The following is a 17,090-nucleotide window of genomic DNA, read 5'->3' on the forward strand; positions in this document are numbered from 1 at the left end:
TGCATGTTCAAGCAGGAAGAAAAGACCTACAACTCCCAGTATTCCCCAGCCAGCCAGTAATCTAGTAAAAGCCAGGTAATAACTTCTGGTGTTTGCATTTAATGACATGAAGCTACATGTACATTTATTCAGTCCCTGATGGCACATGGCATGAGGATTTACAGTTTGTCTCCCGGAATATCAAGTGAATGAATGCATCACAGGAAAAGCTTATGTACAGGCGGAAGAGCAAGATCATTATCCGTTCTCTCTAAGCTGCCAAAGAAATTTATTTATTTATTTATTTATATTTATTTCATTTCTATACCGCCCAATAGCCAAAGCTTTCTGGGCAGTTCACAGATATGAAAACCACAGGGTACAGCTTAAAACAATATAAAATATGAAAGCTTAAAACTACATATAAAAGTACAACCAGAATTAAACCTAGCAGCAATACAGAGATTTAAAATACAGATTTAAAACAGCAAAGCTAAAAGACTAGAATGCTAAAATGCTGGGAAAATAAAAAGGTGTTCACCTTGTGCCAAAAGGAGCACAACATAGGTGCCAGGTGAACCTCTCTAGGAAGCTCATTCCTCAGCCAGGGTGCTACAGCAGAAAAGGCCCTCTTCCTGGTAGCCACCCACCTCACTTCCTTTGGCAGGGGCTCCTGGAGAAGGACCGCTGAGCATGATATTAAGGTCTGGGCAGGCACATATGGGAGGAGGTGATCCTTCAGATAACCTGGCCCCAAGCCCTTTAGGGCTTTGGATGTTACTACCAGCACTTTGAATCTACTAAGAAAAGCTTACTAAAATGTTCAAGCAAAGTGCATAGTAAAATATTGGTCTTAAAAATTGGAGTGTTGAAATCTCAGCTTTTGATTTGCTGTGCAGTCTCTGACACACAATGCTGAGAAGAGCTGCCGCTCTAAATGTGTGGTGTATTCTTGCTTCTCTTCATTGGGAGCGAGTTTCATGATTCGTTTGCCAGAACTGGCTGGCAAAGAAAAAGTTAGAGTGTGAAATCAAGGAGGTGCTTGGGCTGTGACGGCAAAAGGGCCTGAGGTTGGGTGGCATTGGGGAGGAACAGGATGTGCAAAGGATTCAAACAGCCCTACACTGGACTGTCCTGGCAAGATCATTCTGTGGCAGAGTCTTCAGTTCAGCCTTCCTCAGCCTGTGAATGGCCATCCTGGCTGGGGGTTGATGGGACTTGCAGTCCAACACATCTGGAGGGCACCAGGTGGGGGAAGGTTGGTTTTGTTGGAGCCAACGGTCTGCAAAAAAAATCCATTCAGAACCACTAATCTGTAAACTCAGAATACGCAATGACTACGCATATTTGCGAGCTGTACAAAATAAAAAAATACCTCCCGAAAGGGGGCCAATTGGAAATGGCCTCCTCCCTCCCCCCTTCTAAATATCTGCAATGTTGGCCTTAGGTGGGCCACTGTCTTGAGGGTGCAGGCCCAGATTTCAGTTTTGGGGGGCAGATTCAGCAAAGTCCAAAGGCTTGTTGGATAAGAATGACACCCAAGGCCAAACTGCAAAAGCCCAAACCAGAAAGGCCCCAGCCAGCAAGCAAACCCCAGTAGAAATATGGACTGAGCTCCTGCCGAAACACGGACAGCGTTTTGCCTCTCGCAGTAGCTCTCGCCTCTTTTTGGCAGGCACTCCCCTGCAGCCACATAGCTGTAGCTTGCTCATGGAAGTGGGTGGCTTGTATTTCCAAGCGTCGTGGGCCTCTGAATCTATTGATCTCATTTGTATCCTGCCCTTCCTCCGTGGAGCTTGGAGGGCCATCTGTGCCTCCCCCTTCAACCCCCATGTTATCTTCCCAACAATCCTGTGAGGTAGATCAGGCTGCGAGTTTTGGGTTGACCCAAGGCAGGCCACAGGGCAAAGTAGGGATTTAAACCCAGGAACGTTCCCTGACCCAGCGCTTGACCCCAGCCTTCCTCAACTTGGCATCCTCTGGATGTGCTGGACTACAACCCCCATCATCCCTTGCTGGGGTTAATGGGAATTGCCATCCCACACATCTAGGGGGAACCAGGTTGGGGAATGCTGCTCTGTCCACTAGCCGGATCCCTCTGGCTCTCTCTCATCTTGACTGAACACCTGGCATACAGCGTGCAGCATAGCATCTTGTTGTGGTGGGGCGGGGGCTGTTGTGGCACAGCTCTTGCATTAGTATTTCATCGACTCACTGCTCTCCTTTCCCCCAGTTGAATGGCATCCTGGCATCCACGTGCAAAGCAGTGGACCACAAAAACCATGTCATTTGGTGGGGGCTCAGACAGAAGTGGATTTTGCATGGGGACCACTCTGAATGCTGCTTATGCCAATGATTCTGAGTCCCACAAAGGGTGCTGGGGCTATTCTTTCCTGCACCCCATTGATACGGGCCAGTCACTGCGGCATCCCCGCCCTTTCCCCTAAAAATAGGCCCCAGGAATAACGAATAACTCGGGTCTCAGCGTAGATACAATTACATCCATAAAAATAGACATTGGCAAGTTGGTCAGTGGCTCCATCTCAAATTAGGTCATGGCAGAGGAGAGGCCGGGTTCACGTGGAGCCCAGATGCCACCTCTCCATGGGGAGCAGAGAACGAGTTGGCCATTCTGCGAGTGCAGCCCTTCCTGGCTGCCCAACACCCTCGTATATTTTGCTCGGCCGCACACTCATTGGCCTGCAGAAGAGAAGGGTTAGGGGGATTTCAGGGGCTGCTTCTTCTGAAGCTCTTCTGATCTTCGGGGGTTGGATTCGATGGCCTTGTAGGCTCCTTCCAACCCTACTATTCTATGATTCTGTGATTCTGTGACCCTGCTTTGAAGATTTTGAGGGGGGAAATTAGAACTCAGCTGGCAACTGCAATATCCTTTCCTCTTGGGGGGTGAACCAGAGTACAAAAGGCACACGTCATGTGTTGGATATGAACGGTCCAAGTATGGAGAAACTACCATGGCTTTCTAGAATGGGGGTGCAAAAAGTGGCCTGCTGAGCCATTTCTGGCGGCCCACCAGAACCCCCCCCCCCCGCACTTGCCATGGTAGTGGCATGGGATTTCCTTTGCTAGTGCTAAGGACAGAAACCCCAGCGCTCGCAAGCGAAACTCCAGCATGTCCCCTTCCAGCGCTAGCAAAGGAATCCCCAAGCTTGCTTGTCCATGTGCGCGCACGCATGTGGAACCCCCGGCACCGCCCGAATCAGCCCTCGCGGCCAAAACGTTTGCGCACTCCTGCCCTAGAACACCCACGTTGACGGAACCTGATCCTTTCCCGCTGTTTAGGCTTTGGGCATGCGTGCTGCATTTTTGAAACCCTCCTTTGCAAGCCGTAGAAAGTGACAGATTCAGAGCCAATGATGCATCTAGCTGAACAGCCCGTGTGCAATGATGATGGCCAGCCAGGCGCCACCAGCTAAGATTCAAGCAAGAGCGTGACCCATCCCCCGTTCGTTGTGTGGCTGTTGGTGCTTCTGGACACGGAAGTTGCGTTTAGTCCTTACGGCTCATGGACATTATAGGCCTGCTGGCTTCTGTGACTTCAGCCCATTTCTTGTTGGATGGCACAGTTGGGGGCGGGGGCACATTGTATGAAAAAAGGAATTGGGGCTGTAAAATGGGGCCTGACTTGGAGACTGAAATGGCAAGGATAGCTAAGGGCGGTTCTCTCCCTGTACAGGTGTCGGTCTTCTACAGTGGGCAAGAGAGCGTTGGCCTGGTGGAGCACCACGACCTCATCAGCAATAACGTGAAGGTGCTGCTTCAGGAGCAAGGCCTTTACGTCTGCAGGAATGCTGAGGAAGTGAGGCTGGCTGATGTCCAGACATCAGCTCTCCCAACCTTGGAGGTGGACCATGGAACTCCCACGACGATGGGATATGGCACCGCTCCTGTGGCAATGGAACAGTGTCCGTCCGCGACCGAGGCTGCTGTGGCATCTGCTCCAAGATCAGTTTCCAGGAGCATAGATGTACCAAAAAGGTGTGTCTTGGCCACGGCAACATCATATTTACCAACTGATGACATCTATGTAGTGCCTTCAGCTTAAACTAAAATTCTCAAAATGATTTGAGGGGATGATCAGGGGATCACCCTGAATCCAGTCCCCTGATCATCTTTGATGATCAGGGGACTGGAAACAAAGCCCTATGAAGAGAGACTGAAAGAACTGGGCATGTTTAGCCTCGAGAAGAGAAGACTGAGGGGAGATAGGATAGCGCTGTCCAAGTACTTGAAAGGTTGTCCAGAGAGGAAGGCCAGCATCTTTTCTCGATCATCCCAGAGTGCAGGACACGGAAGAATGGGCTCAGGTTACAGGAAGCCAGATTCCGGCTGAACATCAGGAAACATTTCCTGACCGTTAGAGCAATATGACAGTGGAACCCATTCCCTAGGGAGGTGGTGGGCTCTTCCACACTGGAGGCATTCAAGATGAGGCTGGGCAGCCATCTCTCAGGGATGCTCTGACTTGGATTCCTGCATTGAGCAGGGGGTTGGACTCAGTGGTCTTATAGGCCCCTTCCAACCCTACTATTCTATGATTCTATGATTTGTAACTTTTAAGAACTGGTGCCTTACTTTGCTTTCATCTTACTATTCTATGATTCTATGTTGGTGTGTTGGTTCTGTTTTGGTGGGACAGCTTGTTATTCCTCCCCCTGTGTCTCCCATTGCAGGAAATCAGATGCTGCTGTGGATATGGATGAAATGATGGCAGCAATGGTGTTGACCAGTTTATCCTGCAGCCCTGTGGTGCAGAGCCCCCCGAACAGTGATGCGAGCATGCCAGGTGAGCTTGGCATTGAAGGTCCTGCAGTGACCCTTGGAAGCCTGCCGCCCTGCCCAAGGCAAAGCACGCTCAGCCCTTTCTCCCTGAACGTCAGCCACGCTTGTTTCTGGCCCTGGGGTCTTCCAGGGGGCTGGATCAGCTGTGGGGGAGAGGAAGAGGGAGGTTGTGCCCCCTTTCCAGAGCAACCATTCTTCTCCATAAATGCCTCTTTGCCCGCCAAGTTTGGATGGGAGCCCTGGGTTTTGCCTCGTAATGTTGAGCTTGGCCCTACTCTCAAACCCGGAACGAGGCTGTGAAAAGTTTCCCTTGGAAGACCTGCCTGTGCACCAGGCCTCAATTTGCTGTTTGTGGCAATCGGCTCCACTCCACCCCCAGCTCTGCAGCCCATCCCGCCATGCAGCAGCCGCTTGAAAGGCATCTGGCTGAGTTGGGGAAGGCGTCTGCATTCCAAGAGCGAGCGAGCGAGTGAGCAGACACGTAACCCAACCCTTGGCTGCTGTTTCCAGCGGGATGCCCAGACCTATTACTGGAGCGGCAGGCATGGGAGCATCGGGGACAGTGTCTTTATTTAGAGGCCCCTCCCAGGAGTCAAGTGGGACCCTTTGTGTGTGTGAGTCTAAAAATAGGACTCTTGCAGTGTGGGAAATGCAAGAGCCTCACAGCCAACGATGGGCAGCCACAGCCTGAGTTGGCGGTGAAGGTGTGGAAAAGGCCATAGGAACTGGGGCGGGGTGGGGCGGGCACGGGTGGGGTGGGCACCTCTTTTCCAGTCGTTTTCTCTCCCACCCTCCTCCATGACATCCTGGGGTTGCAAACTTTACAGCACGATCCTCTGCACGTCTACTTGGAAATAAGTCCTGTTGAGTCCAGTTGGGCTTACTCTCAGTTAAGTGAGGGTATATACCGGACCCGATAGGAAGCCCCATAGGACTGCAGCTTTGATGGGTGTAGAACTTTGTATCCTGCAAGAATTCAGTGCAGGTGCTCCATTCAGACATCACACTGAACTATGGTTTGTGCCAGTCTTATTCTAGAACCCAAACTATTGTTTTGGACTTCGAAATGTACAAGAATCAAACCATGGTTTGGAGCTGTTGGTCTGCTTTTTCTATATCATCATCATCATCAGTAGTAGTACCAGTACATTTATATCCTGCCTTTTTTCCTTTTGCAAGGAAGCCAAGGCAGCTTATGTGGTGGTCCTCCTCAATTTTATCCTCACAGCAACCCTGTGAGGTAGGTTGGAAGTTGTAGTCCAACATATCCAGAGGGCACCAGGTTGGGGAAGGCTGCTGGAGTCGCTACACCACACTGGCTCTCAGTCCTGTGCAGTTCATGCACAGAGTGCCCTCTGCACTTGCCAGGCCACCCCATTTCATTCAGCGCTCCCTGCGGGCTTTCATGAGTGTTTCCCCAGAGTCCTCCAAAGCCAAAAGAGAAGGAGCGCTGGAGTAGTTCGGGTGTGTGTCTGGCTGGGAGCCTAGCGGCGGAGGGGTTCATGTCTACCCTCTCGTGTTCCTCAGCATCCCAAGCGGCATGCGACGGGTGGAAGGAGAGTGGTGATATGTCGGACGGCGGGAGCAGCACCACCAGCGGCCACTGGAGTGGCATCTCCACCCCTTCTCCCCCCCACTCAGAGGCCAGCCCCAAGTACTCAAACGAGGCCTTCAGCTCGCCCCGGGCTGATGACGGCTTTGAGACAGACTCGGACCCTTTTCTCTTTGAGGAGCCCGCCCCGCGGAAGAGGAAGGTATGCAAGGCATGGCGATGGGGCAGGCAGGGGACTGTTCTACTGAAGCTGCGCCCTGCAACAAACCAGGGGTCCTCTGCCTGAGTTGTTCATGGTTAACAACCCATAGCTAAACCACAGTGCAGGGCGTGCATGTAATGACAACTCAGCAACGACCCATAATCCAAGGGCAACCCATACCGAAGCCGTGCTCTGGCTTGTCATTACGTGCGAACTGGACCATAGCTTTGTTCAGGGCCCCAACCATGGGATGTTTGGCTAGCGTGGCTTTGTCCACCAAATGACCCAGATCTGCGTTTCTCCTAGAATTCGGTCAAGGTGATGTACAAGTGTTTGTGGCCCAGCTGCGGCAAAGTCCTTCGCTCCATTGTTGGGATCAAGAGGCACGTGAAGACCCAGCACCTGGGGTAAGTCCTCAAATTCCAGTAAGCTGCGTCTGTGTGAACAAAAACAAAATGGCGGGAGATTGCCTACTGAAGTGATTTTGCAGGCAGGATGGGATTCAGGTACAGTTCATGGAAGTCAGGGCCAGGCTGGGGGTGTAGCTAGTGGTGCTTGACTTCAGAGGTGGGGTGCGGCTGTGGTCTCCCAACCCATGGCCCGCGTTGTCCATGGCTGCTGGAGGCTTGAGTTGGGACGCGAGTCGGGACCAGGACTTGAGTTGGAACTCAGAGTGCAGCAAGCAGAGGTCCCCTGTCTCTGTTGACAGGCCAAAGGCCAGACTCCCAGTACTAATAGTGGCTCTGGTCAATCCAGAGGCTCTGTACTGCCTGCCAATCACAGCGGCCGACATTGTGCATCCCCATTCCTTTATGAGCCTGACGAGAACTCTTGAGGCTGGAACATCCACAGCAGCGACCCCACCAGGTGACTTGCTAGGCCAGGCCTTAGCCTCCGGCCGCGAGGCTTGCTGCGTGTAGGCGATGAGGAATGCCTCACTTTCCCCCCACACGCTCAGGATCGTGTTCTGTGAAGTCATAGCGGGCATTTCGGTATTCTCTTAGGCTCCCCTTCCCTGGAAGGAAATAGGCCCCCCTTCACCCCCACCACCCCCAGGTGCCAAACCTCCCTATCTGGTGCACAGGGGCGTTTATTTGGAATTGGCCCCACGTGTTTGGTTTAGCGCCCACATCTCTGACCTGGAAGCTGGCTGAAGGCAGCCTCGGCGGTCTGACTGCAAGGCAGCTGGTCTGTGTGTCTCAGGGGCCTTCTGGGGGGGAGGACGGATTTCTTCTCCTGTGCCAGAGCGCCGGTCTGCGTTTCGACCGTCTGGACGTGTGCAGCCGATGACTTGGCGGGTTGCTCGCCCGTGTGCGCCTCAGGGCTCAGCCGACCGCTGCCTCTGTCCCTCTGCCCTCTTTTGATGCCTTGCTTTCCCTGGTCTTCAGCTCCTTTGACCTGGATCACACCATCACCGCGGGTTAAACAAGCCATGGTGGGCTGTGGTTGAGTTATTTGAGGGTGGTTTCCCCCTCCAGCAAGCTGTGCCGCCCGGGTTCGGATGACCTGACAAGCTGCGCCCGGGTGGGTGATTAGGCAAATGGTGCTCGCCATGTGCCACAGCTTGTTTAACCCATGGTGACTGTGCAAACCACCCCCTGACTCTCTTTCCCTCCTGACGCAGCACCCCTCCCCAACAAACACAGGGCTGGGTCTTCAGGCCCCCGCACAACGTTCCATGACTGACCCTTCCTCCCCACCAGCTGGATTGCTTGCGAATCATCTGCAGTATCATAACAGCTCAGCCACTGAAGCCACTGGCGAGCGGAGGGGGGGCAGAGCAGGGGGGTTGAGCCTCCATCAACCTGAGCGCCACATTCTGTCTCAGAGAAGTTCTCAGGGGCTGTGTCCCAGGGGTGGACGGGGCCAAAGACAAAACGGGGCAGAGGCCCAAAGTACGCAACGATACCAGCATATATTAGCTTAAAGTGCTTCCTGCCAGGAACTGAACCTCAGGGGAGATATTTCAACCTCTTAGAATGGGGAAAAAAACATTCAGAAGTTTGGAGACCACTAAAGAGTCATCCCCCTTCATCGATCACTGCCTTGTTGTGGCGAAGGGGCTTGCATAACTCAGTGAAGCCATAAGCTATGCCGTGCAGGACCACCCAAGACGGACAGGTCATGGCAGAGAGTTCTGACAAAATGTGGTCCACTGGAGAAGGAAATGGCAACCCACTCCAGTATTCTTGCCAAGAAAACCCCATGGAACGTATCACAAGGCTAAAAGAGATGACGCTGGAAGATGAGCCCCTCAGGTCGGAAGGTGTCCAATATGCTACTGGGGAAGAGCAGAGGGAATTTCCAAGTAGCGCCAGAAAGAGTGAAGCGGCTGGGCCAAAGCCGAAAGGACACTCAGCTGTGGATGTGTCTGGTGGTGAAAAGAAAGTCCGATGCTGTAAAGAACAATATTGTTTAGGAACCTGGAATGTCAGATCAGTGAATCAAGGCAAGCTGGAGGTGGTCAAACACGAGATGGCAAGACTGAACATCGACATCTTGGGAATCAGCGAACTCAAATGGACAAGCATGGACGAATTTAATTCAGGTGACCATCATATCTACTACTGTGGGCAAGAATCCCTTAGAAGAAATGGAGTAGCACTCATAGTCAACAAAAGGGTGGGAAAAGCAGTACTGGGGTACAATCTCAAAAACGACAGAATGATCTCAGTATGAATCCAAGGCAAACCATTCTACATCACAGTAATTCCAGTCTATGCCCCAACCACCGAGGCCGAAGAAGCTGAGGTTGATGGGTTCTGTGAAGACGTACAACACCTTCTAGAACTAACACCAAAAAGAGATGTCCTCTTCATCATAGGGGATTGGAATGCCAAAGTAGGAAGTCAAGAAATCACCGGGATAACAGGCAAGCATGGCCTTGGTGTACAAAATGAAGCAGGACAAAGGCTAATAGAGTTTTGCCAAGAGAACACGCTGATCATAGCAAACACTCTTTTCCAACAGCACAAGAGGCGTTTCTACACATGGACATCACCAGATGGTCAATATCGAAATCAGATTGATTATATCCTTTGCAGCCAAAGATGGAGAAGCTCTATACAGTCAGTCAAAACAAGACCTGGAGCTGACTGTGGCTCAGATCATGAGCTACTTCTTGCAAATTTTCAGCTTAAATTGAAGAACATAGGGAAAACCACTAAACCATTCAGGTATGACTTCAGTCATATCCCTTATGAATATACGGTGGAGGTGAGGAATAGATTTCAGGGATTAGACCTGATAGACAGAGTGCCTGAGGAACTATGGACGGAGGTCCGTAACATTGTTCAGTAGGCAGCAACTCAATCCATCCCAAAGAAAAAGAAATGGGACCTAACAGAAGCAGATGAGATTAAGAAGAGGTGGAAAGAATACACAGAAGAACTATACAGGAAAGATCTTAATGTCCTTGATAGCCATATTAGTGCGGTCATTGAACTTGAGCCAGACATCCTAGACAGTGAAGTCAAGTGGGCCTTAGGAAGCATTACTAACAACAAAGCTAGCGGAGATGACAGTCTTCCAGCTGAGCTATTTAAGGTCCTAAAAGATGATGCTGTTAAAGTGCTGCACTCAATGTGCCAACAAATTTGGAACACTCAGCAGTGGCCACAAGACTGGAAAAGGTCAGTTTACATTACAGTTCCAAAGAAGGGCAATGCCAAAGAGTGTTCAAACTACCATACAATTGCGCTCATTTCACATGCCAGTAAGGTTATGCTCAAAATCCTACAAGCCAGGCTTCAGCAGTATGTGAACCGAGAACTACCGGAAGTACAAGCTGGGTTTCAAAGAGGCAGAGGAACTAGAGATCAAATCGCCAACATTCGCTGGATCATGGAGAAAGCAAGAGAATTCCAGAAAAATGTCTATTTCTGCTTCATTGACTACGCTAAAGCCTTTGATTGTGTGGATCACAACAAACTGGCAAATTCTTAAAGAGATGGGAGTACCAGACCACCTTACCTGTCTCCTGAGAAACCTGTACGAGGGTCAAGAAGCAACAGTCAGAACCAGACATGGAACAACCGATTTGTTCCAAATTGGGAAAGGAGTACAAGGCTGCATATTGTCGCCCTGCTTATTTAACTTATATGCTGAGTAAATCATGCGAAATGCCGGGTTGGATGAATCAGAGGTCGGAATTAAGATTGCTGGGAGAATTATCAACAACCTCCGATATGCAGACGATACCACCCTAATGGCAGAAAGCGAAGAGGATCTAAAGAGCCTCTTGCTGAGGGTGAAAGTGGAGAGTGCAAAAGCTGGTTTGAAACTCAACATTAAAAAAACTAAGATCATGGCATCTGGCCCCATCATTTCCTGGCATATAGAAGGGGAAGCAATGGAAGGAGTGACAGGTTTTACTTTCTTGGGCTCCAAGATCACCGCAGACGGTGACTGTAGCCATTAAATTTTTAAAAGACGCTTGCTCCTTGGGAGGAAAGCTATGGCAAACCTAGACAGCATAGTAAGAAGCAAAGATATCACCTTGCCGACAAAGGTCCGTATAATCAAAGCTGTGGTTTTCCCGGTAGTAACATATGGCTGTGGGAGCTGGACTAAGGAAGGCTGAGCGCCGAAGAATTGATGCTTTCGAACTGTGGTGCCGGAGAAGACTCTTACGAGTCCTCTGGACTGCAAGGAGGTCAAATCAGTCCATCCTAAAGGAAATCAACCCTGACTGCTCATTGGAAGGACAGATACTGAAGCTGAAGCTCAAATATTTTGGCCACCTAATGCAAAGAGAAAACTCTCTGGAAAAGACCCTGATGCTGGGAAAGATTGAAGGCAAAAGGAGAAGGGGACGGCAGAGGATGAGATGGCTAGATAGCATCACCAATGCAGTGAGTATGAACTTGAGCACGCTCCGGGAGAGAGCGGAGGACAGGAAGGCCTGGTGTGCTATGGTCCATGGGGTCACGAAGAGTCAGACACGACTGAACAACATCAACAATGAGTCATCAGGAGGGGGAAGGGGTGGGGACGAGGGAAGGGGGCATGGCCATCTGGGGAACTGGATTGGTACCCTGGGCCTGAGGTTCTACAACCCCTGAGACAGGATGAAGTGTGCCTCTAATTTAAATCCAACCCCCGCCGCCACCCCCCGCCCAAACCTATGTACCAGATGTGAAAACGTTGACCTGGTATGATCCACTTGGCTGGCTTTGTTTATCCCCTCTCCACTCCTTTCTTCACCCCTGTAGGGATGGTGCCAACTCTGACCAGCGGAAGAGGGAGGAGGACTTCTATTACACGGAAGTGCAAGTAAAGGAGGAGGCGCCCCCGGAGCCTCTGGCAACAATGTCCAGTCCCACCGCGGCCTCCTCGCCCATCCTCATCCAGCAGGTTCCATCCCAGCCGGAGGCCCTCGTTCTGGATCAAGTGACCCCCTTTGAGCCTCACCTGCCCAGCAGTGCCCTCAGCCAGTCTGCCCCCAGTTCTTTCTGGCACATCCAGGCCGACCATGCCTACCAGGTAGGATGGTGCCCGTCAGCCCCCCAAATATTTGACACCCTTTGGAAGCCACCTGGGTTGTTTGGCATCTTTCCGTAGCCGGGATATGGAAACTGTCGCCACAATAAGCAGGGCAGCCACCGTCTGATGCCCTGGTGATCGCTGAGTGATGGCTACCACAGAATGCTGTGATGGCCACCCATGTGGATGGCTTTAAAAGGGGGTTGGATGGATCCCTGGCAGAGAAGGCTACCCATGGCTGCTAGTCCTGATGGCTATGTGCTCCCTCCAGGGCCAGAGGCAGTGACCCTACATACACCAGTTGCTGGGGAACATGGGCTTGAGGGTGCTGTTGCACTCGTGTCCTGCTTGTGGGCTTCCATGGGCAGCTGATTGTCCACTGTGTGAACAGAGTGCTGGACTAGATGGACCGTTGGTCTGACCCAGCAGGGCTCTTCTGATGTTCTTATGAGTGCTAGGATACCTAGCAGACCACTTTCCCTTATATATATGTGCCCAGGCGACATTTAAGATCACCAGAGGAGATCCTGCTGGTCATTCCAAAATGAACAGCATGTCGCCATGAAGGACCCTGATGGCGGGCTTCTCTGTAGCAGCACCGGCCCTCTGGGCAACCCTCCCTTGTGCAATCTGGGAGGCAGAAAATGTGACATCTTTTAAACGCCTCCTGAAAAGGCACCTTTTCACACAGGCTTTCCCTGGTCTGTAACTGCTGCTGGGTTTTATTTTGGTTTTATGTGGCACTTCTAAACTCTTAAAACTTTTGTGTTGTGTTTGTCATGTGGTGTTTTATGGTTTTACTTGTTGCAAACTGCCCAGAGAGCCTCGGCTATTGGGAAGTATAGAAATGTGATAAATAAATACATTTCTGGATTGCTGTTTTGTACACCACCTAGAGTAATAAAAACAAGGCGGGCTACGATTAGGCAGGCTTTCCAATAAATAAGCTGGATGAATATGACCAACTACCCCAGGCCGTTGAACCTCTTTCAGCCCTTGGGCCGAGTTCCATTTTGGAGAACTTTTCAGGGGCCGTGTTCCTGTGGTGGGTGGAGCGGAAGGGGTGTGGCCAGAAAATACCAGCCTGTTTTAGCTGAAAGCTCTTACTGTCCGGAACTCGGCCTGCGGAGAGGCATTTCAGCCTTTTAGAATCGGGGGAGGGGGGACTGTGTGTGGTTGAGGAAAGGGTGTGTGGCCAAGAGGAGAGGGCGTGGTCAACTGGTCAACTCAGATGGCCCCCGGACCTGAGGTTCTGCACGCCTGATCTGTCCTATACTTTCATACCTCTTTCTCCTCCAGTTGCTTACGTTCTTCTATGGGGTCGGGGTGGGGGAGAAATCAAAATGCAAAGTATTGGAAAGGCCAGGTCTCGTACATTCATTATGCAACTTAGGGTGCAATCCTATGCATATTTAAACAGAAGAAAGTCCTACAACTCCCAGCATTCCCCAGCACAGCTGGCTGGGGAATGCTGGGAGTTGTAGGACTTTCTTCTGTCTAAACATGCGTAGGATTGCGCCCTTAGATAGTGGCTGTGGAAATGCTCTTAACTACTTAATGCAATCGTTTTTTCTCCCCCCAGGCTTTGCCGTCCATTCAGATCCCTGTATCGCCACACATATTCACCAGCATCAGTTGGGCGGCTGCCACCTCCACCATCCCCACCCTCTCGCCGGTGAGTCTGGTGGCCCCGTTAACCACAGGAGGGAATCTTGGCCAGCACGGAAGGCTGCTTCAAGTCTGCATTATGGGGCCGGGTGGTGGTGAGGGACAACCAATGTGCATGTTTTGTTGGGGTGATGAAGGTCACTGAGAAGGTCCCCAGTTCAATCGCCAGCAGCATCTCCAGGTAGGACAGGAAAGAGTCCTGCCTGAAAGCCTAGAGAGCCGCTGCCGCCAATCCATGTTGACAATACTGGGCTAAACGGACTGAGGGCCTGGCTCAGTAGAACGCCGCTTCCGATGTTCCTGGGCTGCTTTCCAGATGTGTTGGGCCACATCCAGAGGGTGCCAGGATAGGGAAGGCTGGCTTATGGAATGTGCTAACACAGGATGTGGTGGCGGCCTCCAACCTAGATGGCTTTAAAAAGGGATCGTTCCCTCTAATAGCAAACTCAGGAGTTTGTGCCGATGAATGTGGAAGTGAAACGGGGCCACCCCAAAAATAAGGCAGTGCTTTTTAAAAAAAATACAGATGCGGCGGGCTCCTTTGGTATGCAGAAGTATGCAAGTTTGTAAATTAAAAGAAAAAGACGTTTTAAAAAAAACAAACACAATCCCTAATTTCTTGGTGGGGTCTGTGAGCTTCCAGTCTAGAACATGGTGGCAGGTGAAGTGAGAAGGAGAGGCAGGAACGGGCGTAAAGCAGGGGTGGCCCAATTGTGGCCCACTAGATGTTTTTGGACTGCAGCTCCTATTGTCCATCACCATTAGCTTGGGCTGATGGGAGTGATAGTCCACCCACCTCTGGAGGGCCACAAGTTGGCTACCCCTGGTCTAAAGCCTGTGGCAGAGCAGCTGAGACACAGGATTGCAGGGTGACTGTTGAAAACAAAAGGGAATTGGAGGGCAGGGGGCGAGAAAGAGAATTTGCCTGACAGCTTATGGTAAGTATCCTGGACGGGGGATTAAAGTTGGAGGAGGGATGCCTTTGAGGTTACAGTCTTAAAGCCTTCCCCCCACCCCCTTGCACTGTAAAGGGAAGTTTCAGAAGGACGGGAAAGGAGAAAGGAAACCCTTTCCCTTTCCCACTCCAACTATATACCTATGAAATGCTCCGGTTCGTGGCTGGGTTTGTGGCTATGTAGTACTACATAGTATGGAGAAACAGAGCGGAGAAAAATGGTGTCCATGATCTCTTCCTTATTTCTCTCCCCCCCACACCCCCCGTCCCCAGCAACAAAGTTCCTGTTCCAGATGTCTGAAGAACCACTCCCCTTACGGGATGGGCAGAGAGCAGAACATTGTGTCGCAAGGCCCACTTGCTTAGGCAAATTAACAGGAGTGATCTGTCAGTTGGCATTAGCCATGATCGCTAAAATGGGATCTCTGCATTCAGAGGCAATGTACCTCGGAAAGCTAGAAGGGTGAGGGGGAGCTGTTACTTTTGGGCCTTTCTTATGAGCTTCCTGGAAGCACCTAGCTGGTTGTTGTGGGAAATAGGATGCTGGGCCTTTGTCTGGTCAGATCCAGCGAAGCTCCAGTTCCATCATCAGTGCCAGTGGTCTACCGTTGCTGCTTCTTGTTCTTGATGGTTTATTATTTTACTTGTAAAACCCACATCTAGGCTAGAAAAGGCCTCCACAGCAGCTTTTAATAAAGTAGGATAAAATACACACACACAACCATAAAACCCAGATGTTGTTGTTGTTGTTATTAATAATTACATATATATACTGCCCAACAGTTGATGCTCTCTGGGCAGTTCACAACACTTAAAATCATAAAATTAAACATGGTAAAACATAAAACAAGTCTTTAAAAGTGTAAAAGTAACATGTAAAACCAAAGTAAAACCCAGCAACAGTTACAGCCCAGGGAAGGCCTGGGTGAAAAGGTGCATTTTCAGGAGGCGTTTCAAAGATGCCACATTTCTACTCCTGATCTGCAGGGATGCAACAAATGAAACCCATGCTAAACGGGGGGTTCTTGCTTTCAGGTTCGAAGCCGGTCTCTGAGTCTCAGCGAGCCGCCGCTGCCACCCCCGCCCCCCGTGCTGAAGTCCCACCTGATCGTCGCGTCCCCTCCTAGGGCGCCCAGCAGCACCAGGTGAGAAGCTGCAGAGGGCAGGGCGCATGGCTCTGCCAGGGCTGTGCAAAAAAGCAGATGGCCGACATTTGATTGGCCGCCTTAGCAGTGGATGGAACTGGAGCTGGCTTTTTTTGACCCACTTCAGACTTTGCCTTGCGATATTGAGCACATTTCAGCTCTGATACTGTGCTTGGGAGGGGGGAGCATAGCTGGGTAGAGCGCCTGCTTTGCCTGCAGGGTGTGCCAGGTCCAGTCCCTGGCATCTCCAGAACAGGGAGCAGGTGGGGTGGGGGGAGCCCTGACGGGGGATGCCAGAGGCCCCTGGGGAGCTTGAGCAGACAGCATGTGCTCCATGGGCCAACAGTCTGACTCAGAATAAGGCGGCTTCATATGTCCGTTAGCAGCATCTGTAGTTCAGTGGCTGAGCTCTTGCCTTCGATCCAGGAGGTCCTTAGTTCGGTGGAGGCAGGTGTCGCCGATGTCAGCGGGGCGGTGAATCCACTCTGGGTTTCAGTCAGAACTGGGTAGAACTCTGAAAGAGCAATGCAAGATTCATCGCCCTACTGACATTGCAGCTGGGATAGCTCCGTTAGTGTTCTGACTGAAGCCTGGAGAGGATTCGCCACCCTGCTGCCATCAGCGCCACCAGCCTCCACTGCCTCGGTTCAGTCCCCGGTGTCCCCAGCAAGACGGCAGATGGGGCGGTTCGGAAAGACCACCTGAGATCTTGGACATCCGCCACCAGGAAGACTAGACAGGCCTGGGCTGAGCCTCTGTAGATCCTTGGTCTGACTAAGGCAGCTTCCTGTACTTCAGCCCTGTGGATCCAAAACACTGTGGAAGAGTAGGCCCCACTGGGGTGTTGCACGACGACACCTGCGCTGGCACCACAGGACTTCGGTTTGCGCTCCTCCCTGCTGCAGTCTGTGCTGCCCCCCCACATCTGCTCCGAAGCACCCCCAAGCCTCCAGAGCAGATTTGGGGGGTATGCAGTGGGGCAGCAGTAGGGAGGGGAAATCTGTTCTGCCAGCTGTTTCCATTCCACTGGCGGAGGGCCACCGTGGAATCCAACCCATCTATAAGCGCGAAGCTCAGCGGAGGGGCCTCTTTGGGGATGGGCTGCCGCTTAATGGCAGTGCACGTGGTTGCAGGCAGATGGCCCCAGGTGCCGCGCTCAGCCTCGCTGGTTGAAACAGTGGAGGCTGGTGGCTCCGACGTCAGTGGGGTGGTGAATCCCCTCCTGGTTTCAGCCAGAATCAGTCAGAACTCTAAAGGAGCTCTCCAAGGTGCTTTGCAGAGTTCTGATTGGTTCTGACTGAAGCG

The 17,090-nt window shown here is 51.5% G+C and overlaps 1 protein-coding gene across 3 annotated transcripts in view; it reads left to right on the forward strand.

Moving 5' to 3' along the window:
• Window positions 1–17,090, forward strand: part of ZNF395 (zinc finger protein 395) — a 41,118-nt gene that overhangs the window by 15,303 nt on the left and 8,725 nt on the right. For all 3 annotated transcript variants that reach the window (XM_084829473.1, XM_084829471.1, XM_084829472.1), the window contains exons 3-9: window positions 3,674–3,975; window positions 4,671–4,783; window positions 6,307–6,533; window positions 6,840–6,940; window positions 11,747–12,017; window positions 13,600–13,692; window positions 15,676–15,785. In XM_084829473.1, the coding sequence (XP_084685599.1) occupies window positions 3,674–3,975; window positions 4,671–4,783; window positions 6,307–6,533; window positions 6,840–6,940; window positions 11,747–12,017; window positions 13,600–13,692; window positions 15,676–15,785 (1,217 nt within the window). The remainder of the gene's footprint in view (window positions 1–3,673; window positions 3,976–4,670; window positions 4,784–6,306; window positions 6,534–6,839; window positions 6,941–11,746; window positions 12,018–13,599; window positions 13,693–15,675; window positions 15,786–17,090) is intronic.

The sequence above is a fragment of the Heloderma suspectum genome, chromosome 1 (assembly GCF_057233095.1).
Source record: "Heloderma suspectum isolate Gila_16-S chromosome 1, 16-S_ref, whole genome shotgun sequence".
NCBI classification, from domain to species: domain Eukaryota; kingdom Metazoa; phylum Chordata; class Lepidosauria; order Squamata; family Helodermatidae; genus Heloderma; species Heloderma suspectum.